The sequence below is a fragment of the Pocillopora verrucosa genome, chromosome 9, assembly GCF_036669915.1.
Source record: "Pocillopora verrucosa isolate sample1 chromosome 9, ASM3666991v2, whole genome shotgun sequence".
Taxonomy (NCBI): Eukaryota; Metazoa; Cnidaria; class Anthozoa; order Scleractinia; family Pocilloporidae; genus Pocillopora; species Pocillopora verrucosa.
The window spans coordinates 19,143,964-19,169,226 of NC_089320.1; the positions used below are offsets into that span (position 1 = coordinate 19,143,964).

At 39.8% G+C, this 25,263-nt stretch overlaps 1 protein-coding gene across 1 annotated transcript; it reads left to right on the top strand.

Annotated features, from left to right (window-relative positions):
- Positions 1–6,140: 6,140 nt before the first annotated feature.
- Positions 6,141–23,500, top strand: LOC131793578 (phenolphthiocerol/phthiocerol polyketide synthase subunit C). Its single transcript, XM_066172752.1, is given in 41 exon segments — positions 6,141–6,264; positions 8,295–9,201; positions 9,203–9,743; positions 9,746–10,168; positions 10,171–10,353; positions 10,356–10,590; positions 10,592–11,684; positions 11,686–13,848; positions 13,850–13,981; positions 14,330–14,401; positions 14,403–14,487; positions 14,883–15,208; positions 15,210–15,449; positions 15,451–15,529; positions 15,532–15,942; positions 15,945–16,294; positions 16,296–16,506; positions 16,509–16,595; positions 16,598–16,806; positions 16,809–17,130; positions 17,133–17,308; positions 17,643–17,693; positions 17,695–17,736; positions 17,738–17,807; positions 17,920–18,086; positions 18,088–18,199; positions 18,429–18,430; positions 18,655–19,029; positions 19,561–19,776; positions 19,778–19,879; positions 20,133–20,186; positions 20,189–20,276; positions 20,279–20,455; positions 21,044–21,146; positions 21,148–21,293; positions 22,014–22,067; positions 22,070–22,333; positions 22,611–22,739; positions 23,089–23,105; positions 23,107–23,217; positions 23,219–23,500. Coding segments are annotated over 41 exon segments (10,668 nt in total). The 5' UTR covers positions 6,141–6,214; the 3' UTR covers positions 23,312–23,500.
- The last annotated feature ends 1,763 nt before the right edge of the window (positions 23,501–25,263 follow it).

Genomic DNA, 25,263 nt, shown 5'->3' on the forward strand with positions numbered 1-25,263 from the left:
AAATTCTGAAATAACTCGGATTCCCCCGCAATAATAAGTGGGTGGCCTTCTTCTATGCTTTTTGCTCAGTTGTTTCCTCTATCGAAGGTTCTAGACATTAAGGATACACTTTTGGTTGTTTCAGCTATTAAGCCGAACAACATCAATCAGAATCTAATCACTCCTCACAATATTGCTATTGTTATACATACCAAAGGTGTGCAGCCATAAGTAGAACCGTAAAACAATATAAAAATATGAATTAAGCTGCAATATTCCACATTAAAGTAACTGGACTTATTTGACCACCGCTTCCTTTGAAAAAAAAAATTGTTTCTGCAACGTGTAATTTTTCAATCCACTCGAAACACGTTTAAGTGTTCCCATGAAGTCCTTTCCTGCAATTATCGGGTTGTGAAGTACATGATGAAAATTAGACCGATCCTCGGTGGTAGTTGTAGTTTCTGAATTTATTTGCCATTCCTCGTTGCCCCATGTTCATGTCGTTTTGTTCTATTTTTTCCTTTAGACAAATCCGCAAACATGCTTTTTGGTCCGGACTTTGAAAAATCTTCGATCCCTGAGTTAACAACTAGAGGAAGCCTACACCAAGCCCGTGACTGTGCTCTTGTTTGTTGTGAAGCACTTAGGAAGCGGCTAGAGCACGAAAGAAGTGTAGGGGGAAACACTATACGTAGCCGAGCGTTTTCTCCCTACTTTTTGAGTTGCTCGAGACCGCTTCCTAAGTGCTTTACAATAGAACAAGAGCACAGTCAAGGCTTCTCTATTTTGTTTTACAATAAAGAATCCGTTAAACAAGACAAATTTTATTTCATAAGCGGAACAACAGTGTCCGTCAGCATGCTCCTATACTCTCATAAAGCACACTACAATAAGCCAATCAGAATCCCTGTTAGAATGGTTCAAATAATCTGAGTTGCTGTACCAGACTAAAGCTGTCAAAGATGTCAAACCATCAAAATTCAAAAAACCATCAAAGTTGATATTTAACAAATAGATTCCAACAGTTGCCGTGCGTCTGTTTCAGTAATAGATCACAGAGGACGTCAAAAATGTGGCAAAAAGAACACAAAAAAGTGCATCAAGAAAGGTATCAGACCAAGCTCTTAGTTTTAGAAGAGACTCTCAGCCGATCCGCAGCTCGCACTCTGACACCGTCATGATTAGTATGAGATTTTTTAACCAGTTATGAACAGGTTATATTTTTTCATCATTCCTGTTTCGTTTTTGAAAATGAAACTTTTATATACTTATACAAGTGTTATGCTGTGTGTTGATTTTTAATTACCGTACATAAACTTGCAGTCCTAACTGAGCGTGAAAACCGCTAAAAACTCGGACTGTCTATTATTGTTTTATCTTTGAGGATTTTTTGCTCTCTGCTCACGTTTACAGATAACCTAAATACTACGGCCGCCTGGCATTTTTGCAAACCTTTGCTCGCTTGTTCCGAAATTTCACTTCAATTAACGAAAGAAAAGCTAGAAAGAAGTCCCGGAAAAGGTCGGACATGTAGTACAATTTTGGCAGATGGTGTGATAGCTTTAGCTACAGTTCTATGCTCATATACTCTCACCAGGAGCACGCTCTTTTTCAACCCAAATCAGACAGTACGTGTTAAGTATCGAAATTATTGATGAATAAAAGTTAGACGTAGCCTAGGGGTGTTGATTTGTATTTCTGAATTTATTTTCCATCCCTCGTTGCCCATGTTCATTTTCTTTTTTGTTCTAAAAGATTCCCTTGGGTGATATTCTTTGTACGCCGGCACGTTTGTTGTAAACGACAAACAAAGATAGACTAAAAGGTTGGCGTCATGTTTAAAATAAAGGCAAAACGAGCACAGCGTTGTTTGTGCTTTAAATTAAAATTCGCGCGGACCGAATATGCAACCATTGGCTGCATTCATCAGAAATGAACATTTTTTGTTTTTAAAATGGTTTCTACAAGACGCACAAGGGTATCCACGAAAGCATAACTGACTTCAATTTCAGGAAAATGTGTTTAGGTCTTCGGTAACGGTACTCTGGCCTACGTTTGGTGAATTCCTTCTTTTCTATGAAAACAGGAGGTAGTGGACTCAAAGGTAAGAATAGAAACTTATAAAGAACCTTGACTCAAATCCATATCTCAGAGTACCTAGTAATTCTCGTCACAAATTATTTTAAACAGAAAAGTACACTTTGAATAATCTTGCATGAGGTGGAAGCTTGCGCGCATTGTACAACATCGCCATTGTCAAGTGAAATGAGAATGTCTGAAAAGATTAGCTTCGGAGAATTTCGAGGTTAGTCTTAATGTGTTAATAGGTAATTCTTCTAACTCATCACATATGCGTAAAGGTATGTAAATGTTTCTTGCGACGAAGCAAACATTTTGTGAATGCTTTAATGGAGGGATGGCAGCAACGAACCCTGAAATTGCAAAAGTGTTCAAAACCCATAACTCGCCGTTCCGTCCAATGTAATTGGTTTCATTGGTATTTTGATCTAAAGAAAGGCTTCCTTACTAACGTAAAGTTCGCCAATTATTGATTTTTTCCTATAAGTGTATATAGACCACCAATCGCCTTTATATTCCACCATGAAAACGGTTTATTTGTGACTTTAAAGCAGTGCCAGCCAGTTAAGAGAAGAGAGATGGACGTTTGAAATGTATGGATTTTACAATGCTGTACAAAAGTGAAACAATTTGTTCAGGATAGGCCATCAATAATTTTAAAAACGTTTAACTCGACAATACTCCATATTATCGACCCCCTAACGCTTGCATTTTAACCGCTTTCGAGGCTGTAAAGCGGTAAATCGAGTGCTGGTGACCTTTTTGAACCTCCCTCACCAAAAAACAGTCTGCCTCTGACAGATAATGATTCTTTTTGTAATCGAAAATTTTATGCAGATATTTCAGCTTTGATGACCTTAAAAATAGAGAACCTGATAATGAAGCTTCTGACGCTTAGAAAGTAAGGAATGAGCGTGGCTAAGAAGGGAGGAAGAAGACAGGCCTGAAAGATTTAGACTAGGCGTTACCATGACGTAACTTTTCAACACAATTCAAATAAACAAAAAATTCATTTTTGTAGACCCTTAGACTAAAGGACGTTGAATTTCAATGTCGTATGACGCTCAAAGGAAACCGAAAAGTATTTGACGCAAGCAATTCAGTAAAACAATTTCCGTGTTCTGAATCAAGTCTGAAGGCCAGCTCAGACATTCTGAAATAACTGGGATTCCTCCGGCAATAATAAGTGGGTGGCCTAATTATAAGTGCTTTTAATTTTGCTCAGTTGTTGCCTCTATCGAATTGGGTCCACAAGACGCAAATGTTATCAGCAAAGCATGATTGACAGGAGTATTTGTTTAGGTCTTCAACTACAGTAATCTGACCTACGTTTGTTGAATTTACGGGAGATTTTTCTTCTTTCTATGAAAACAGGAAGTGGCGGACTCAAACTTAGGAATATAAACTTATAAAGAACCTTGACCCAAATCTATGTATCAGAGTACCGAGTAAATCTCGTCACAACGGAACAGAAAAGTTGATTATGTTCAAGATATCTTTTTGCAAAGTTGTGACTGCGTCTAAGACGAAGGATAAACCATTTGAAAGGTAGGACCGATGTTTGACAGGATTCCATTGCCAACCTTGTTTTTCTTTTTTTCTTTCTCAAACTTCCTTCAGCAAATTCAAACATTCCTTAGACTCCATGATAGACAAAAGGTAGAGGGTTGCCAAGCCTGTCACTATAAAACAATTACCTCGCGATAATTCGCTTCGTTTGAGCAGAAGCGGCCATAATGCTTTGTTTACATGGTCTGGCGATGTCTTTAGCACGGAATCGCAAAGTATTCGACAGTTGCGTCCAATATAAGTGGTTTCATTGATCGAAAATCGCTTGACTCTTAATTTAGAAAACGCATGCCGACACCGAGGAAAATCTCATCATCAAATCTGCCCAAAAATAGGGAATACTAAGGATAATTTGGCAGCCAGAAATTGTTCCCATTTAGCACGCGTGTTGTACTTAACTTAGGTTACATTAGCTTCAAGCGTAAGTTACTCTTTAGGTTACTTTAGCTTAGTTTACTTTTAAAATCGATTTTTAATTTTTTTGAAATTTTTCTTCAAAATAAGCTAATAAATACGCAAAAAGTTTCGTGTCATAGACACTTTTCATTAGAATCCGCAAAACCGTTTAAAAGAAACGAGCATTGATGCAGAAGATTAACCCTTTAACTCCTATGAATGATTAAGACAAATTTTCCCTTACAATTTCAATATAATATCGAGGAGAGAACTTATGAAAATGAAGAAAAATATCAATTAGGGGAATTATAAGTTGATCCGATCATACATTCTCCGAACTAACATTACAAAAGTTATGTGGCAGACAGAAAGGAGAATTACTAAATAGATCGTGGGAGTGAAAGGGTTGAAGACATCATTCACCTTGATAGCAGACGAGCGATTCAGTTTTGACTGTAAACTGATAGATTGCGATAATTACAATCTCTGGCCTGTAAAATTACCCTTACGCTGAAATTAATCCTGAAATAAAGTTACAGTCTGCCGCTGATGGTAGTGTGATAGAAAAGAAACTTAATCAGCTGAGAATTTAGTATGGTAAAGAAAGGATTTGCAACGAGTTTACACGTTCTGCGCATGAACCATAAATCATCAAATGTGCTGAAGGTTAACGTGACTATACTCAGGGTTCTTTAATCTTGAAATTATAGTAGTAATTTTTTGAAGTTCCGATCAGTGTCTGCCTTTACTAAATTTATTCATCTATATCCATTAATTTAATGTACCAAAGTAAAATGTTTCGTTGTTTGAACTCGCTGAGGGTAAAGACTCGAAAGAAGGTGACGTACATTCACTAGTAACAGTCTACTTCACTCGCGTACTTAAAAACCACGGAGAGAATTCCAATATCAAAATCTACGTTTATCTCAATGCTGTAGACCATACTAAGAAAGTTTACGCACGCAGTCAGGGTTGGCATATACGTCCAATCTCCAAAAATAGTCTTCTCCTCAGGTGATGACGGTCTTCCGTCCAATTTTCTAGAATGGTCAGTTCTAACGGTATGTTTTCAAATAGAACGAAAGTTGTTATAGAAACTCAATTTATGACAAATTACGATATTTCTCTTGAAATAGTCTGACTGTTACCGTCAGAGATCACATATCTGCAATCATTAAAAATATTTAAAACAAGTTCCTATAAGTTTCAGAGGAAGGGGCATTGTTCTCAATAACGCCTCCGAAACTGAATTGTTCGCATTTGTTGAATGAGTTGTATAACTTTCCGCATCTTTTTACTGTTCCTGTTTCGACCCAACCAAGTGTCAATCTTTGCGGTTTTTTTCAACCAAACAATACAACGATCAGGAATTAATCTCTTTATGCAATGTTTATAGAGGTCTTGATGTCTATCTTATAGAGAAAAAGCAGTCATGCATACATGTCGCTTTTCTTTGAGGAAAAATTTTTTCAGGCAGTTTTTTTGGACGCATTTTAGCAAAACAGGGAATTTTCCATCTGTTACCATCGGTCTTCTGGAAGAGTCCTAACATCAATGAATCTTAATGATATCAGAGGGCCAGAGAATCTAATTTGGTCTTCGAGTGCTATTTGTGTTGTCTATGCGCCGATTCCGCTCTGACGCAAGGAATCTTCCATCCCACACAGAAACTGAAGGACGTTCTGTAAATTCAAAGGATATTTGAAATTAACTTTTCTTGAAACGTGACTGGAATTTCTACCGATCCTTTCAAAACCAGTTTGGAATAGTGCACTTTCTTCCTCGGTATTTCGTTACGTGAACATGTGGCATTCCTGGTAAGGCTACTCCAATGTCAGATGCCCTTTGTCTCGAATTCCCAGAAAGATTTCATTGTAATCATTACAAAAGTTATTAATTAATAGAAGTTTGTCGAGAAAACTTCGAATGCAACTTAGAGTCTTCACGTGAGGGCAGAAACGTAAGCACTTGTCCTTTAACTGAATGACGTAACAGAAAACGACCATTTACTTAGTGGTTTTATTACTGATACACCATAATGATTTTCGCTGTTGTTATAGATATCGTTGAGCGACATCGCACATTATATATGTAAGCCAATTGCGTGATGCTCTGACATTCCTATCATCTGGCAGGCTGATGAGCTAAAAGGGAAAACGATCATCGTATTGGATCTTATACCTTAGACATGGATGCTATTTCGGAGCAAGAGAACGGCGAAAACGCTTCTAGATATGGGTAAGTACAGATATGACTCTTACTTTTTCAAAACAGAGCCATCTTTAAATGTAGAGGGGTGATCGAGAGACACTCGAGTTTCTTTATCAAGTTTCTGAATTTGCGCAACAAAAGCTACCGCAAAATCATTACGAAAACAGTCGACAAACTTTGCAAAGCTCTTTAAAAAATTATCATAATGATAACGCGTTGCTCCGTTTCTATATGAACGCATTCAAATAGTTGGTGTCCCTTTCGAGAATAAGGTGACAATTCCTAAAGCCGTTTTAGAGAAGAGAATTGTTGTAAGGGAACGTTCGCCTATATTTGTGATATTATTGATGCGAGATTGCCGGATCTGGACTGATTTAACTAGAAAACGCAATGTCAATAAAATAAACAACACGGGACCTCCACAAAGAGAGTCGTATTATGTCACCCTCTGTCCTAAGAGACGTTAAAACAAAGTTTTACGTTTCCTTCACACAATATGTTATCTTATGTCAGGGTTTTTTTTTTTTTTTTGACTGACAAAACTAGATATGAAGACTTCCTGAGAGGTAGATAATATTGGTGAGTCTTACGGAAGAATCTAGGTCGTTGATCTTTTACTTATAAAGCACTACTTTTAACAAAGTTTGACTCGGCGTTTTTTAAGTCATTCCCTGCGATAGCTTTGACTGTGTTTTGCACTCTTTTGACAGCTTTAAGTTACTTATTGTTCTTATGTAATGCTTTTTATTCATGTCAGTTCATGCGTTGAAAAACCAGCTTGCAAGCGGTGAATAGCTGTATTAATAAACTATTTCTCATATCCTTTTCTTCGTGTTGATTCGCAGGCGTTCTATATTCGAGCCTGAAGCGCTTAATTTTGCTTGTACTGTCTGAAATGCTTTTTTTTTTTTTTACCGAGCTCGATGTTTAACCCAACAAACAATATGACGTGCCCAAGAAAGTCATTTAAATCCCAGCAAATCAAAACAAGCTTTTCAAAGTTCAATAATTAAAGGATCAACAACAACTGACTACTAAGCCGGCAAACAAAAAGGTTTTACTAGTGACGCATAAAGGTTGCTGAGGAATCTAGTCTAAGTCAATCAAATGGCAATGTAAAATTTGAAGGAATCTAGTTTAAATGATATCAAGGATGTCCATATTGTAGAGAGAAATAACTAAAGACGTTGTCATTTGAAACATGAGCTTAACGTTAGTCGCAATACTCTCGCTGAGCTAAACAATAGGACCAGGTCAACAGTTAACCTTATTAAGGCGAGCCCATAATTATACAGATTGGGACGATTATTTATGACAAAATGGTCCTAAATCTTTAAGAAAAATACCAATTTTTGTTCATATAAAAGTAAAGGAAATGAAAGCTGGTTTGTTAATCATTTTCACTTTATTTTTTTCATCAGAAAAGACTGGTTGCAAACCAGACACGAAACTGCTGTAATTCCATCATACAATTAAACTTTTTCCCTATTATCTTGATAGCCATGTTTTTTTTCTATTCATGGCGCGATATTTTCAGCATTGAAGCACCGTCAGTCATGAACTGTTTGTCACTGAATCAAACAATTAGCAACAGAGTGACTCAGAGCAGCTCCGAAAAAGAGATCGAACTTCTTCTCAGAAAACTTACAAAATGATCTCAATGGTTTATCTAACATTTTTTAATTTGTCTTTTGATGGTATTTAAGAGCAAACAACTACCAAATAGTAGGAGTCAAACAAAATGGAATAAAGATTTGTGAATCGAAGATTAAAAACATTGCGAAAGGCGTGCAAATGGCCACGTAGCTCTTCCAAAGCCAAAGTATGATTTAAAACGGCGAAAGTGACTTAGTGAGTTAAATCATCATTGTTCGTAATTACCCCTTCAATTTGAAAAGTTAGGAGATCACCTATTTCATCGTTAGTAGCTAATGGAACGTCACTGTAGGCTGCGTACAGCCGCCACCTTCCTGTCACTATTGCGTAAACCGGTTGGGTTTTTGCTGTTAACAGAAAATCATAGAATCACCATGCTTATTTTTATATTTTGTTAACAGTAATGTGAAATTTGGCAAGCAAGGCCTGGGCTGTGGAGCATTAATAAGAGGAAGAAAAATCATTTCCTATCGAATCCTCGCTTCCTACGAGAAAGCGTTAGAAAGGTTCGGACTTTTTCTCTCGCGACGATCATCTGTAATCTTCCTAGTGTGGCTCATAGTAATTTTCGGAAGTTGCCTGGGATTTATTCGACTTCGTACCGGGCACGACTCTTTAGAGCGTTTCATAGCCAAAAACAGCCAATCCAGGCAAGACCTACATAGTTCAGCAAGACTCTTTCCTCTTCTGGATGCGCGCCAAGAGCAGGTCATCATGATTCCTAGACGCGGTCAGAATATTTTAAGTGAAGGTTGCTTAGACGATGCCTTACGTGTGCACCAAGCTGTACTGAACATAAGTGGCTACAAAGAATTGTGTTTTAAGCGAATCCCTTCTAAAAAAGGGATAAGCATCACTAAACAAGAATGTGTTATCAGTGGTCCTTTCGAACTAACTGGTGGTCGCTTCGAAAATCTAAGCCACGTTTCGTCAATTCTGTACCGCGAGCTGAAAGACCCTACCATAGTCCTATCCACCGGACAAACATTTAATTCTTCTTCCAGTCAAATTTTCAGTAATCTAAAGTTTCAATCCAAGACAGCTCCATTTACTGCTATGGCAGAGGCTCTAAAATCATTTACTTTATTAGGAAGACAACCAACGTTGCTGAAAGACCAGGAAGTCTCAATTTTTGAAACAAGGTTTGGTAGTGTCCTCTCGTCCTTAGAAAGTAGCCTGAAATGTGTATCGACTACCTTCAAAACCGCTAATACGAGAGAAGAAGCCTTGAAAAACATGCTCAAACCAGAACTCCTACCATTGCTCGTGTCGGCTTTGATAGTGGTAACTCTGGTCTTCATTGTCACCATACCTTTCTTCTGTCACTCTGAGCTTCCTGGCAACAATAATCCTGGTGATTTCGTCAGTTTTCTTGCCGTTAATTTGCGCAACAGGCGTCATTTCTATGACATGTACCACACTATTCCCCTCTTCATTATTTATTCCCTTTCTACTTTTTGGCAAAGCAACTTCAGACGTAGTTCTCATCTTAAGGGAGTGGGAACGACATCGCCTACCATCACTTGAACATCGTGTCAGTAGCTGTGTGACAAGGACAGGTTTTCTCTCTGCATCCTGGGCATTATGTGGAGCTATTATTCTAGGAGTGTCAGTCAAGTCTTCCTTTGACGTTATTTCCAATTTCTTCTCGATGACTGTTATAGCGTTTATAGTTCTCTCGGCTGCTTCATTCATAGGAACAATAACTTTATTAATGTGCTTTGAGAGGAGGATGAGAGAGCTAAAAACGTCCCGTTTGTGGTGTCGTAATACGAAGTCAGCGTTACCCAATCTTGGAGAATTGCGAAAGAGATCAGCACAAAGGCTGCAAAATATTTCGAAAGTTCTGGCAAAAAATTGACTTCAGTTGCTGGTAAAGCTCTATCGCTTGTCGTACTGGTCGGAATTATAATAATGTGTGTGGTATCTGCCTTACAGCCTCTCGAAAGAACGAAAAGTACAGATTCACTTCACCAAAATGACAATTTTGAGAAATTTAGAGAAGAACAAAGAAAGTTTTTTGGCAAAGAAACTGACACAACCATCGTTTTTCCAGATACAGTGGACTATTCCAAGAATAGCGTACAAAACGAAGTTATTAGTACTTGCAAAATGCTAGGAGAGGCTGCATACAGTGAAGGAAGACCTCGATGCTGGATGACAGCCTTACGCCAATATGCGAAGACTAAAGATAGAAACTGCTCAGATTTCGATTTCCACAACTGTTTGGAAGCCTTCCTTAATGAGTCCCATAACATGTATTTTCGTCACGATTTGGTTTTAAAAAATCAAATGCTCAGCCCTCGCATTTGGCATCTCGTTTTCATCTACGAATTGGGTTGCATGACCGATATCGTGAAGATAGAACAGTCCTCGAGAAACTGAGAAAAGATTTGGCGACAGTGCACTCCCTAAATCCCATTGTATTTTCAAATTCCTTTTTGGAACTGGATGATATTTTTGGCTAGAGAAAGAAACAGTCCTTGTGCTCGGCATTTCTATCGCCTTAACATTCATCATCTCTATGCTTTCAAGTGCAAGTTTCAGAATCGGCGCCTACCTGGCCATAACATTCTGCGCTCTCGTGCTAGAAACTGCAGCCATCATGGCTCTTTGGAAGATTTTTCTGAACCAAATTTCATTCATCGTGCTCATGGTCACAGTTGTTCTTTCTTTAAACTTCAATTTTCAAGTAGCCATGCATTTGTATTCCAGCAGAACAAACTGTGCGAGATCGCATGATTGAAGCACTAAACTCCGTTTGGTATTCTGTGTTAGTTGCGGGCCTCATTGCGTTGTCTGGTTCTATGTCATTAGGGTTTATTTATCCCTTTTTATCGGAGATTTTTCATCGAGTCGTCCCGGTGGTCTTGCTTTTAGGACTGATGCACGCCTTCGTTATTTCACCACCAATCATAGTTCTATTTCTCCATTTCCTGGACAACGTGATTTATCAGAATAACTATAATGTCCTACCTGAACAAAGTAACAAATTAGGCGGCATATCCTTGCATTCACTAGATGATCATGCAAAACAACAAAACTCTAAACGCCCCGGCATTTCCATCGTTGGTATCGGTTGCAGATTTCCTGGGGCAAGCGATAAGGATCGATTTTGGACTTTGTTAGAGCAGGGAAAAAGTTCGATCGATGTATTCCCTCAAAACAGAGCGGAGGCGGAAGCATTCTTTAGACTCTATCACCCCAAACGCTTTGTAAGTGGACGCCTTTGTGCCGTGAGTGGTTCCTACCTGAAGGAAATACAAAACTTTGATAACAAATTCTTTGGTATTTCAAATCAAGAGGCTCGTGGAATGGACCCTCAGCAAAGAATACTTCTTCAAGTTGTGTACGAGGCCATTGAAGATGCTGGATTGCTCCTGGAAGACCTTCAGCGGTGTAAAACTGGAGTTTTCGTTGGTGTGATGAATCTTGAATATGGGGCTCTTATAACAGATCCATCAAACTATAGTAATATTGACCAGTTTTCGTCGACGGGTTTGACGGCATCCATTATTGCCAATAGAGTATCCTTCTGCCTAAACCTAACAGGACCAAGTATTGCTGTTGACACTGCGTGCTCCTCATCATTAACTGCACTTAAACTAGCCTGCGATAACCTCTATAGTGGAGACTGTGATATAGCTGTCGTTTGTGCACCGAATATTGTTCTCAACCATGCTATGCAGATGGTATCGAGTATCGCCGGCCTCTTAGCGCCTGACGGGCGTTGCAAAAGTTTTGATGCTTCTGGTGATGGTTATGGACGGGGGGAAGGTTTTGCAGCAGTTTATTTTGAAACTTTCGAGTGCAGCTTCTAGCGATAAAGATGATCAATATTGCGAAATCATTGCTTGTGGTATGAATAATGACGGGCAAAATGCTGTGCCGATGACTGCTCCGAGTGCAAAGATGCAAGCGCAGTTATCCAGAATGGTATTAGAACAGTCAGGACTGGCTCCAGAGGATGTGGATTACTTCGAAGCTCATGGTACTGGCACTGCAATTGGAGATGTAGTTGAGGTCACCTCCATAGCTGATACTTACACTAAAAGAAATGGAAACCTAAAACGAAAGCTACGAGTAGGCTCGGTAAAATCAAACCTAAATCATACTGAATCAACCTCTGGTCTTGCTGGGCTGATAAAAGTCGCTCTAATGATAAAGAACAAGAGGCTAGTTCCAACTGTTAATGTGCATGTACTGAATCCCAAGCTTAAATTAGAAGACAAGGGCCTTGTTGTTCAACAAACCAGTGAGCCCTGGAGCACACAAAATGGAAAACCACGAACAGGGGCGGTAAACTCATTTGGTTACGGTGGATCAAACGTACACGTTATCCTTCGAGAAGTCACCCCACACAGGAGCCTGCAAGAAGAAAGTATCAAACGTTTAAACCACGTTCTCACTTTCTCCGCACGGTCGAAGGAAGCTCTTCAGAAAATGGCGCACTACTATTCTGAATGGCTCAGAGATCATATTGATGGCCGAGATGAAAATTTGGTCGCAGACATGTGCTACTCTTTAAATGAACGTCGTAGTCAATATCCCCACCGCCTTGCAGTTGCCTTTAGTTCGACTGGTGAAGCCTCCAAGTACTTAGCGGACTATGCTGAAGACTCCCCAGGATGGAATAAGTCGGTAGTATATGGTGAGGTAGACTCCCGTGATTCCAAAATAGTTTTCATGTTCGGTGGACAGGGTTCTCAATGGTATGCAATGGGAAGACAATTAATGGAAACAGAGAGAGTCTTCAGAGAGGCTATTCTGACCGTAAGCAATGAAGTTAAAGCCTTAGGGGTAACATGGTCACTCATAGACGAGCTTCTAGCTCCAGAAGGAAAATCAAGAATCTCAGAAAGCTGCATCGCCCAGCCAGCAACATTTGCTGTGCAGTATGCGACAGCGCGTTTAATGATGTCTTGGAGAATATTTCCTTCTGCTGTCGTTGGCCACAGTCTGGGAGAGTTTGCAGCAGCCTGCATTTCCGGGACAATAACAGTCAAAGAGGCGGTAGAACTGGTAATTATTCGTTCCACCTTACAAGAAAGCTGTCCTAATAATGGTGGTATGGCTGCTCTAGGAATGTCTGAGGAGAACGCCAGTTCGTTACTGACAGAACTAAGGTTGAGCACTACACTTAACATCGCCGCAGTCAATGATGCGAAAAGCGTTACTGTGTCTGGTGATTCTCAATCAATTGAAGCCCTTGGTGAGCACTTGAAAACCCATTCTCCAGGTACATTTTGGCGTGTTCTTGGGACAAAACGAGCATTTCATAGCTCACATATGGAAGTTATAAAGAAACCTTTCCAGGCAGCCATGAAAAGTATCAAGCTTAAGCCTCAACTATCTAAGATTCCGATGTACTCAACTGTCAAAGGTGATCTTCTTTCCGGTAAAAAGTTCGACAGAGATTATTGGTGGCAAAATATACGCTGCACCGTCCAGTTTTATCCAGCAACTAAGAACCTTTTGAGAGATGATTACAGGCAGATAATTGAGATCAGTACACAGCCTATTCTTGCCCACTACGTCAAACAGATTGCTCTTCAGGAAAATCTTAAAGACGAAGAAATGCCAATTGTCGTGGCAACACTTCCTCGGAAAAGAGTACCTGTCTCAGATCAACATAAGAGTTTTATGCAAACAACTGTATGTACGTTGTACACACTAGGATTCCCTATAGACTGGAAATGCGTTCAAGGAACTCTATCATCTAAGTTTGTTCGATCGATTAGCTACCCATGGCAGGAGAAGAGCTTTTGGTATAGGGAGCGTTCACCCCAAGAGATTATCCCTCCTATAAGTTGTGAAAGGACCTCAAAAAGGCCGGCACATCCTTACCTAGGACAGGTGAAAATGACCGACCCCTATTCAGGCCTATATTGCTGGGAAACTGAGATCGACCTTCATCGTTTTCCAATTCTTAAGGACCATGCCCTGATTCAGGGAGGGTACCGTGATGCCTGGAGCTGCTTACCTAGAGATGGCCTTTGCCATGCTGAAAGACAAGTTTGTAGATGTTACTGGTTTAGAACTACGCGATGTGAAGCTCTCTAGTCTCCTCACCTTGCCAGATACACAGGTATTTGAACATAATCAGTGCAGGATTGAATAACCAATTATGCTTCGACGTACGTATTATTACACGCGACTTGAGTGAGACGAGAGGACGAAATATAATCCTGCTTAATGGAAAGGACACAGAAGCCTAGGGATTACAATTAGTCAAAACTGAGATTCTTATGACAACGTCGTAAATTGTGATAGCTTTCATAGTTAATCGTCAACCCACTTGAAAAAAATATATAGTTTTTCTTCTAGTGAACAGCTATAAGCAAGAGGTCTCCATTCGATACAAAATTATCTCCTCATAAATTGCTATGTGTTGCTACAAGTTTAGTATCACTTCAATATTAATTTTATGTGGTAGGTTCGCTTGCTGAGGTTGCGTCTTATGAAGAGCGACAGAGTTAACGAAGCCACGTTCCACATCACAAGTGTTTCAAGATGATCAGTCTGAAATTAAACTAAGTAGTGGAAATACATCAATCGATCTTATACACAGACAAGAGACGTGCGGTTGTGAAGGTATTTTTATTCTCTCTTCTCTATTTTAAAGTAGGGGGATTTATTAAGGTTGGGGGAAGTCTTTTTTTTTCATTATTCGTATTGAGAGAAAACCCTGACTGATCAAAGGATCAAATCTACGAAACAAATAATGATAAATCCAGATTATAAGTTGTACCGTTAGTAATGTTATGGGATTAGATTTGATTTTAGGGAGCCATGGTCAAGTTACGCATTTGTCTCATTTATTTTTGTCCAAGGATCAGAGATAGAATCTTAAAAGAAGCGTTCATGGAGGTGTCAAGCGATCTATTATTTCCTATACTAAATTGGTAATAAACTGATCCCAAACACATAGTAATTCATGGACATAAAGTTTTAATAAAGGCTTTCTGTTGTTCTTCTCCGGCAAACAGCTCCCGATGGAATTTCCCCGGCAGTAAGAACTCTGATGGATCACCAGGAGAAAATGCCGATGGTTCGCTTCAAACAGGTAACAGAGAATTTTGGATTTAAGTATGGGCCCAACTTTTCTCTCATCAAACAGATCTGGCATGGCAACAACGAAGGACTTTGTTTGCTAGACATTAGTGAATCACCGGATATTCAATCAGACAGAGGAAGCTTTGTGATCCACCCTTCAATTTTAGATGCGTGTCTTCAGTCCTGCTTTGTTCCCCTTGGAAGTTCTTCAGTGGAAGACAAGTCAATTGTGCCGGTGGGCTTCAAGAGCATCACACGAAAACCGAGTCCCCACTACCAGCCAAATGTATTGTCACGTTACCGCGGATGTAAATGAGTTCGGGAGATTTGATGTCAGGCTTCTGAGTCCGTCTGGAAAAGTTTTGCTTTCCATGTTTGAGTTTCGCATAGCAGAGTTAACAAGTTCACCACGTCAACTTGCATTTGCCGATCTTGCCTATGAAGTACAGTGGAAGGAAGAAAACCTAGAAAGACAGCAAGAAAATGCCCAAAACATGATTTTGCATCGTCCTAAAGGACTCCTCCAACTTTTCAGATTCCTTAGTAACAAAACTTGAGAAAGAAAACGTCAATGTTATCACAATGACCCACCAAGTGACAGATTCTACAACAACGAAACACGAGAATCAATACAGGCTGCGTTCTCGAACATTGTACCAAGCAATTCCAGCCTAAAGGTCGTCAATTGTGGGCCTATTGAAACGACTTTTCTGCCAGATAGCTTCGAAGTCATTAATCAAGCTGAACAACTCGCCTTCAGTAGCTGGTTTTTCTTACTTCAGCTCCTTCTTGAAAAAGGGGGTTCGGATCCACGCTTATTCTTCGTACTGAGTCTACTCAGACTTTGGATTCCTGTAACAAGTCTTCTGAGGGCAACGTCAATTCCATGGGGTTCCACAGTTTGGGGTCTTCGAAGGACCGCCAACCGCGAGGAATTTAATGTAAGGGTCACAGCTGTTGACCTTTGCTCCAAGAAGAACATGTCTGATGTGGATTGTTGGTAAGTGAAATTGTGTGCGACAGGAAAGAAGACGAGGTGGCTTTCAGAGATGGCAAACGGTTTATAAATCGCCTTATCAGAGCAAACGTGCATGACAAGAAAACTGTAAATGACAGCAAAAGTGAACAGAGGAATTCGTTTTGCATATCAACTATGCCTTGTTCTGGAAAAATCTGCCTTCGTGACCAGAGTGTCTCAAAGCCTTCGCAGTCCGAACTCACTTTGGAGGTGCTGCATTGCTGGATACCATCTGAAAACCTGAGTGCCATAACCAAACCAAAAGATTGCGTATTCGTGGTTGGGAAAGTAACACATCTACCAGGGGAGAACAAAACACAGTTTCAAAGTTGGGGATGAAGTGTGTGGAGTCATTCCGTCTGGACGAGTTTCCCGATCTATTTGCATCCAAGCCAGCAACGTATTTCCAAAACCAATCATGATGACGACAGAACAAGCTACATTCCTTCCTCCTTGCCTAGCCATAGCCTTAAAAGCCCTCCAGGCAGTAGGACCGGGTAAAGAAAATCAGAAAGTTCTGATTCAAGAAGCCGAGGGATCATGGGGCTCGCAGCTGTTGTTCTTGCAAAAGCATTGGGTTTTAAAGTATTTTGCACCGTTTCCGACACTTGCGAAGTGTCTACAAGGGCCATCTTCTGGAGCTGGAGGTAGATTTTGTGATGGCCCAGAGCTCTCAGAGTCTTAATGATGATTCTACTGAACCGTTTGACGAAGTGGTTTTCCTCTACCCACCTCCTCCAAATGCTCTTCAAAAAAGCGTTCAGTCTATTAAAAGCGGAGGAAAAGTTACTATTCTTAGTAGTAGTTTTCATGGAGACATAGTTTTTCATGGAAAAACGTTAACGTTAAATATGAGAGAGACGACATCGCAGATGTTTTTCTGACTCCTTTGGTATACGAGAGACTCAGCTCAGAAAGTATGAAGATACTGAATAGCAAAGGAACCATTGAAAAACTTCAGGAGATGGAAATTACGTCTTTGGACTTGAGCGCTTCCATCAAAGTTTCAAATGCATCAATTCACCCAACAGAATTGGCGACCACAAATAAAGTCAGTTGCAGCAATGCCAATAGTTATTTATTCATTTGGTTTATTTGACGAGAACAGTCTGCAGGGCATCCCATACTTTCGCGAGGATTAGATGGGTGTGGTTTAAAAGGAAATAGACGTACTTGATAGCAGGAGGGATGAGAGGATTTGGATTCGAAGTAGCTTCTTGGATGGCAGAGAATGGAGCGAAATCAATAGGACTTAATGGTCGCTCTAAGCCTTCTAATGCCAAATTACTTGAAATACGACAGCTTGAGAGGAAGACTGGTGCGAAAATCCACACCTTTCGGGTAAGTTATCAGCCAAGTTCCTGCAATAGTCGAAGTTTGTATGCAAATGAATTTGGCCTGAGTTTGAAATTTCTCAGCTAAAAACTTGTTTCGATATTGAGTGGGAGTATTTTTTTGAAGAGGGGGTACGCAATGAAGACTACATTTTATTTCAAATCAGCTCTTAAGAAAGATACCACAAAAGCAATTGTTTAATGCAATGGTTGTCTTTAAAAGAAAAACTGACAGATTGAATATGTACTGGTTGTAAGATGAAAGTTAGTTCTTTATTATGCTTTTGAACAGGAGCGGAGAGTGTAGCACAATTCTTAAACTCCTTTATTTCAATTCACAGGCTGACATATCAAACTCTGACCAAATGACTTCACTACAAGAACAGATAAAACTCTCTTCCAGCTGTGGCCGGAATCGTTCACACTGCTATGGTCCGTTAGAGACGAATTCATCAAAGATCTGACGTTTGAGAGCTTGCATGAGGTTATGGGCCCTAAGATCAAAGGTAAGCTACGATTAAAACATTGTATTACAATTATCATCATACCTTTATTATCAACATTATTATTCACCTATCAATCAAACTATCGACTCACATTTCTTTCATCGAATTATAGGTTCGTTTCTGCTTCACCAAATGAGCTTGTCGATGGATCTAGATTTTTTCGTGATGTTTTCATCCATGGCTTCAATTGTTGGCAATATGGGCCAATCGTCGTACTCTGCCTGCAATGCCTTCCAAGATTCACTGGCTCAGTACCGGAGACATGTGCTGGGTCTTCCAGGGACTGGCTATTAACTGGGGACCAATCAGTGGGGCAGGAGTAATGGAGCGAGAAGCAGGTGTCGCTAAATTACTGACAATGGCGGGATTGGGCTTTATAAATGCCAAAGAAGGTAAATTGAAATTTCACTTAAGTATTACAAGAAACTATAGAAAGAACTCTGAGAATCATCATATTCTTAAAAATAGTCTTCAAAGACCTTTAAGCAACTTCAGGTAAATTGTTAACAACAACTGCTGCATCTTTAATGTAACGGCATGTCTAAGTTTATCCCGATCAGTTGCCGTAGCTATATTTCCTAAAATCCTTGTCCGTTTTACATTTAGTATGGCCAATTGTAGGAGTCAAAAAAATCCCACGTACACCTAGAGAGTCACCGTACCAAGTATGACTAGATGGTATTGACCATAAAATATTAATTTCGTGCGGAGGTACTCAAGTACTCTCACATTTGAGCTTATTGAGAATTGTATTTGCATTGGCTCGCCCCAAGCCACAATATGACATTAGCTGTATTGATCCATAAGTACAATGGGCGGAAACCAATCTTTGCCATTTGTGCAGGAGTTAAAACACATGGCAAAAGTACTGATGGAAGATCCAGGTCGCTGCCAGATCTCCCTGTTTGACGCAGACTGGCCTCGATTCATAAAAAGTAATACAGGACTAAGGAAGAGCCGTCGTCTCTTGGAAATAACTGCTGAAATCAGTGGCTCTGAAAGCCAGATCGGTTCAACAGAGTCTCTAGCACAACGTATTATTCTCGAGAAAGATGCAGAAAAGAGGGCTGAACTTGTGAATGAGTACGTTGCCACCTTAGTCACAGAATGGACCGGAATTTCCTCACCTTCTGAAACCGACTTAAACAAAAGCTTGTACAGCTACGGGGTAGACTCTACTGCCGCCCTGACCTTGAAAATGCAGCTTGAATCAAATCTGCAGGTGGTCTTTTGAGGTAGGTCGCCCATGAATCTTAAATAGTAAGATCGATAGATGTAATTTTTGATTACCGTGTAAAGGCTGTAACGGGAAAAAAGGTACGAGAACACTGGTAAGGCTCACCATAACTGAGAAGCCATGAAGAGACCCTAATAAACCACTGGCCTTATCTATTAAATTCAAATTTATGATGTTGATTATCAGGGCATGCTTTGAGAACAATGGATGCCGCCATTTTACGGCAAACAAAGACAAGAAAATAGTTTATGGACAGACAACAATTTAATTAAATTAAAACAATTATTTTGATTCATTTTTATCAGAAGAATGACCGACCAAAAATCTATGCTATAACGAGAAAGTGGTCTCCCAAAATAGACCTAAACAAGAAGTACTAGTTGCGAATTTTCAACAACAAACAAACAAACAACAACAACAAAAGCCAGCTTAATACTGCAATTTGTAACGGAGATCATTTTCTAGTAACTCTTCATCATATTTGGACTGAAGGAACAAACAAAAATTCTAAAAGAGGTTCTTGTTCAGGTTTTCTACTTTATGCAGCCCGATACCACTTCACTTAAGATGGCCAAAGACATTATTGTAAAGCTTGGTGGACAAACAACAAAACAAGAGCCTGCAAGCAAACAACCAGAGTACAGCGAGAGCCGGCAAAGTGAGTCTCTGCAAACAGATGCAAACTCTTCTATTTCTGGTGACGTTTCAAGAAATCAAATACAAGTTGTACCGCCTGTACACTCCCACTGGCGCAGCTGTCAAGTTTTTCTGCGTCCACCCGTCGCATCGTTATGCCTTAAGTTTGGTTCCAATCTCTAGCGGGTTTCAAGGACAGGTAAATAACCAGCAGAATATTACTAATACCACCCACTCACCGTCTGTGGATATCAGTATAACCGTGAATTGCCACTACGCCTGGCTTAAGTTTTCACCGTTAACTTCATAAACGCAGTTAAGGGAATAAGTCCTCGGAGCATTAAAGGCCAATTTCTAATTAGCCAATTCTACCTTTCTTTTGTTCTTCTTTGTGCCGCAATTTTGTATCAAAAATTGTGTATCAGTTCAGTGATGTTTATTTCTCTTTTCAGGACTTGGTTTCTTTTTATGCCCTGGGCTTTACTGACCCCACAGTCGTCAGCAAGGGAACTGGGGTGGAGTGCGTGAGCTTGCCAGACAATATGTACAGATGATCATGAGGGAACAGCGACACGGACCATACTTTCTCGGTGGATATTCTACGGGGGGCTTCTTGCTTACGAAATGGCCTCTCTGTTGATAGAACAGAATCAAAGGGTGGAGTTTGTGGCTATGATTGATACATTTCTGGTCTCCACTAACGCGGGTAGTCAGCCTAGACTGGCTCCACGCAAGATGAACAGAACCTCGCAACAACTTCGGCGTATTAAGGTGAGTTTAGGAACCCAAAAAACAATCTAGGAAAAAAGAACATCAACAATGAATACAATAGGAACATTTAGGGAAATCTTTAATTTCTGTTAATTTGATCCAAGCAAATGGAAAAAGCCACCGTGTCATTTTATGAAAATGTTCCGATATTCTCAAGTGAGGAGAAAATGCTTTTTAAGCAGGTAAATCATTTAAGAACCTCTTCCTGTCACCCTTGAAAATGAATTTCTTTACACTAAAGATAAAGCAATTCTTTGAAATCAGAAGATATTGCATCGCAAACAGTTAACTGAGGACGAAGCACTTGATGTCTTTGTGCAAATTAAATTATCAACAATCTAACCGAGAGTCACATCTCGTTGCGGTGATCCAACAACGTGGCAATCTATCTTGCAAGATGCTATTCAAAGAAATACAAACCAACTAAAATGGAGAGCCCTTTGGTCTCCGTACATTACGATCTCTAATTAGTTGTTTATCTTTATCTATGAGTTATAAAAATTATTCGAACAGTTCTTTATAAACTGGGAAACGGGGACTTGTGCAGATGTTCAAATGAAAACACAAATAAATTTTAAACTTGCAGATTCAGTTTGAAAACTTCTAAAAAAACTGGCTCTTGATACTCTAAAGATGACTTCGGATGAATACCAACAGCTGACGAGAGGTCACAATCAAGACTGGATCATAATGAACTAGAGAAAAGGAGCTTGGAGAGGGGATAGTTTCTTACAATCTAAGGACTCTTCTTGAGTCTCTTCAAAAGGACCAAATTTTTGCTAGTAAAACACACAATGAATGGGGACCTCCTGAGGTAAGGACCATTTTAATGACACCTTACAGTGACACGAACCGAGGTAAATCAACTGAGCTTAAAGCCTTTCATTCCAAAGGAGATGCATTGTTCTCATTTACCTTCAATCCAATAGTATTTTATGTGCTGGCAAACTGCTCACTGATCAAACCTAAAGAAATGTACGCAGCAAGCATCTTATCCAGGCCTGGGTTGTTCACAGATGAGTTTAAATAACCCAGGATAGTCTAAAATTTGGTTTTAGGTCTGAAAGCTTTAAAAGAAATGCAGTTCAAATCTTTTTGCTTGCAATTTCATCACTGGATGTTCTAACGAGAAAAGGGAAATTTGCCTCTAGAAGGCTTTTGAACAAAGGAATAAAGAAACCTGGATTAAAATTTACGCCTGGGTTAGCGCTAATCGGCCTTCGTACAACTGGGCCCGGGAATGGAACGCTTTACACCGCTGAAACCTGAATTAGCACTTGCAGTGTATCCCTGAGGGCGATGGGTTTACGCAAAGAGTAAGCCAGAGTGAGCCCTTTGGAAAATGTGCAATATGTGAGTGTTATTCTGGATTATTTGTGGTAAGTTACACCAGCCCCCTTAGACCGCTTGGTGCACTTGGAATCAGCTATGCCCAAACCTCAAAGACAATCGACCTATAGAATATCACGTAACGTAGGAGATTAACAGCGCTATCGTGAGTGTGGGAGATGACAGTCAAAGAAGGGAAATCCTACTTACTCCCTTTTTTTCTTCATTCTTAGATTCGTACAGAGGTCCTCTCACTTTCCTTGAGAGCCTAGACACCCGCCTCTCTCCAGGCTTCGCTCAAACGAGGCCGCTGAAGAAGTGTGGGGCCAATTGGTGGACGGAGGTACCACAGTGCTAACTTGTCCTGGTGATCACTATTCCTTAAGCGAGTTACCTCATGCCCATGTGACAGGAAGTATCCTAGCGACAGCCCTCGCTCTCAATTACCGCATGTTGTTTCCAGAATTTCCCAGACCTGCGAGAACGTTTAGCCAGAGACGTGCTGTGGAGAAACTTTGCAATGGAGTTAATGTGTTCCTTCATTCAAAACGAGGTACAGTTTCCAAAACTTTTGTTATGTAGTCTCTTTGCATAGCTAAGTTTATAGACGCGATTCATGAATACATTAGCCTAAACTGTTTTGTGTCCGAAAAGATTGAGAGGAATTTGTGTTTAGCGATCATGTGAAAAAAAGTCTCTAGAGAGGTAAAACAGACAAAGAGGCAGTGAATTTTTTATGCTCTTATTATCTGGTGATCTATGCTATCAGGTCTAGGCGGTTTTTCTTTTTTTTATTTTGCTTGTGATTTTGAATTTTTCTCCCATTTAAGGTAACAAAAAGCCTCATTTTGGTAAGTTACTCTTCCATGAAGATGCCAATAAACTCGGGTTGAGATCAACCGCAGATGAAGGAGAAGCAAACCAGAAGGAGAAAATAAAAAAAGTTATCGACCTCAAAGGTGACTATGATAATAGGCTGCAGTTACAAGTCGAATACAGCTTGAGGGGTTACTCAGGCCCTATCAGAGCCTATTGATTATAATGGTAATTAAAATAGTAAGATTTTGTAAGCTAAGACACAAAGGTATCAAATTTTCAATGCAGATACATGGATTCCTCATGGGAACTGGGGACTCATAATTTTTTCTTTGTCCCACGCTCGTGACAAGACGGAAAAAAACATCTTTCTTAATCGATCATTTATTTGACGAAATTGTTAGAAATAACACACAGTTAAAGATGTGCAATCTCCTTCATTGATTAATTCTATCAGCATAAGTGATCACGTGGTAATTTCTGTCATGGCAGATCTACGCATGGTACAAGCCGGGAAGACTCGTGTCCAATGCTCTTAAGTACTCCGGCCGCAGACGTAAAGTTGGAGTCCATCAGAGTGGTAACTGGAAACGAGTTGCCTCCGTCATAACTGCTAAACGAGGTCTACAACTTGGAATTCATCGACTACTGCGATTTAAAAGCGTTCTACAACACGATAGAGACTGTATTTGCCGTTAAATTATTAACCACTTGAATTTTTCCTTTATTAGAGTGAAACACAGCCTTTACGTGAAGAGGCTTATGTATAATTTATTAACTAGGTTAGTGTTAGAAGGATTTAAGCATCTTACGAATTCATACAGATATCAAGTTATGTTAGAGGTAACTAGAAAACGTGAAAGGAATTCAAAATTCGAATATCAAATTAATCGCAAGACATTCACTCAAAGTGATTGAAAGTCCTTAAACGTAAAGCTCTGGAACAATCCAACATCAGACTGGGACGTAGGATCATAGTTCCTAAAGAATCTGTGGTGCTGCGTCGGTGGGATAGTATTAAAGGGTAATTTAGTGTTATCAACCTAATTAATAACGTAAACTGGCCACTGTAATAGTTTTAAAGCTGACGTTTCGAGCGTTAGCCCTGCGTCTGAGCGAATGACAAATGGCTAACTGACGAAGATTCGTGCTGACAAAAGGGGCTAACGCTCGAAACGTCAGATTTAAAACTCTTTAAGGTGGCTAGCTTACGTTATCAAAACACTTGATATATCCCTAATTACCCTGTTGTGACCTGGAAAACTTACAAAGGTAATGTGGTCAGCTCTCCTATTTGGGATTAGTTGGCTTTATGCGTCAAGAAAAGTCAGTGACAGTTTAGCGATAAGTTTTCAAGCTTTTACTTTTCGAGGTCTTCCTTTCGAGGTCTCGGGTCTTAGCCTTATTGTAAAGCGCGCAGGAGGCAATTAGAGCACGAAAGAAGTGTAGTGGGGAAACACGAGACTTTGTCAAGTGTTTTCCCTAATCTTTTCGGAAGATGGCCGATAGCAATTGGCAGATAGCATAGCAGCTCCATGTTTTTTACTCAAATAAAAACGCTCCTTTAACCAATGACAGCGCGCTTTAAACCCGGACATTATTGTAAATATTCATGAAATTGCTCTAGATTATTTCCTCATGAACTTCTGCGAGCGTGTGGAAATTTCCTCTTCCGTGCTTATCACACATTGTTTTAATAAAAAATCCCCTAGTGATTCCAAGTCGATCAAAGAGCTACATCAATCTTTTAATCTTTGAAATGGAGACGAAAATATTGCTCTAGTAAATAGATTTGTTAATTATGTCGAATCTCTCGTAGCATCTAAATAATACTGTTTCAACACTTTATTTTGGTTCGCCTGATGCTTGTTTGTTTGTTCCCCTAATCATTTGAGGATTTTGAAATCCACTTTGTAGTAGTATCAAAATTCTAGGCGACTAACATAAACTGATAGCAAGCGATAACACTGTAGATTTATTCAAGTCAGGCATAACGTTTTGAAAATTCTTTCGGCAATTGTTCGTTTTAAAACGACGAGGCTAAAAGCAATTGTTAAAAGACAAAATTGGCATCAAACAAGAAATTTCTGTAGAATGTTTATGTGATTCTACTTTATTTAAGTGTTGGGAAAATGAATGGAAATAATTTATCGTAAGCCATTTAGTAGAAATAAAAAAAGCCAGCTGAATATCCCCCATTTCATTAACGACCTCACTTTCCAACTATAGCGACTGTTACATTCAGAAAGTATGCCAAACAAAACAAGAACAGGATGTGAAACCACTACAATAGGCGTATATGTAAATTTTAGAATGACCCTGGGGGCGGGGTGCGCCGTTCATTTCTTTGAGTGGTTACCCTTGCATAGAAATGGTCCGTGATTATAGAGATGCGCGCTCGCTGTGGTGTGAGACTGTCATGGCGGTCGGACGTGGTTTGCTCTGATCCGCCATGGTTTTCAATTTAGCCCATAACATAACTCCATTCGAATATCTAAATTGAATGCCGTTAGTTGCCTGCTTTTTGACCGTGAGAACTCTGGGTACAGAATAGTTGCAACGCAGGGGGTCTTGAAACTGTTAAAAACTTCGTGGGCGGCTATGGAGGACTTTCCTGGTAAGTAACTGTTTTCTTTTCGATCTTTTAACATCCGTGCTTATCCTTGC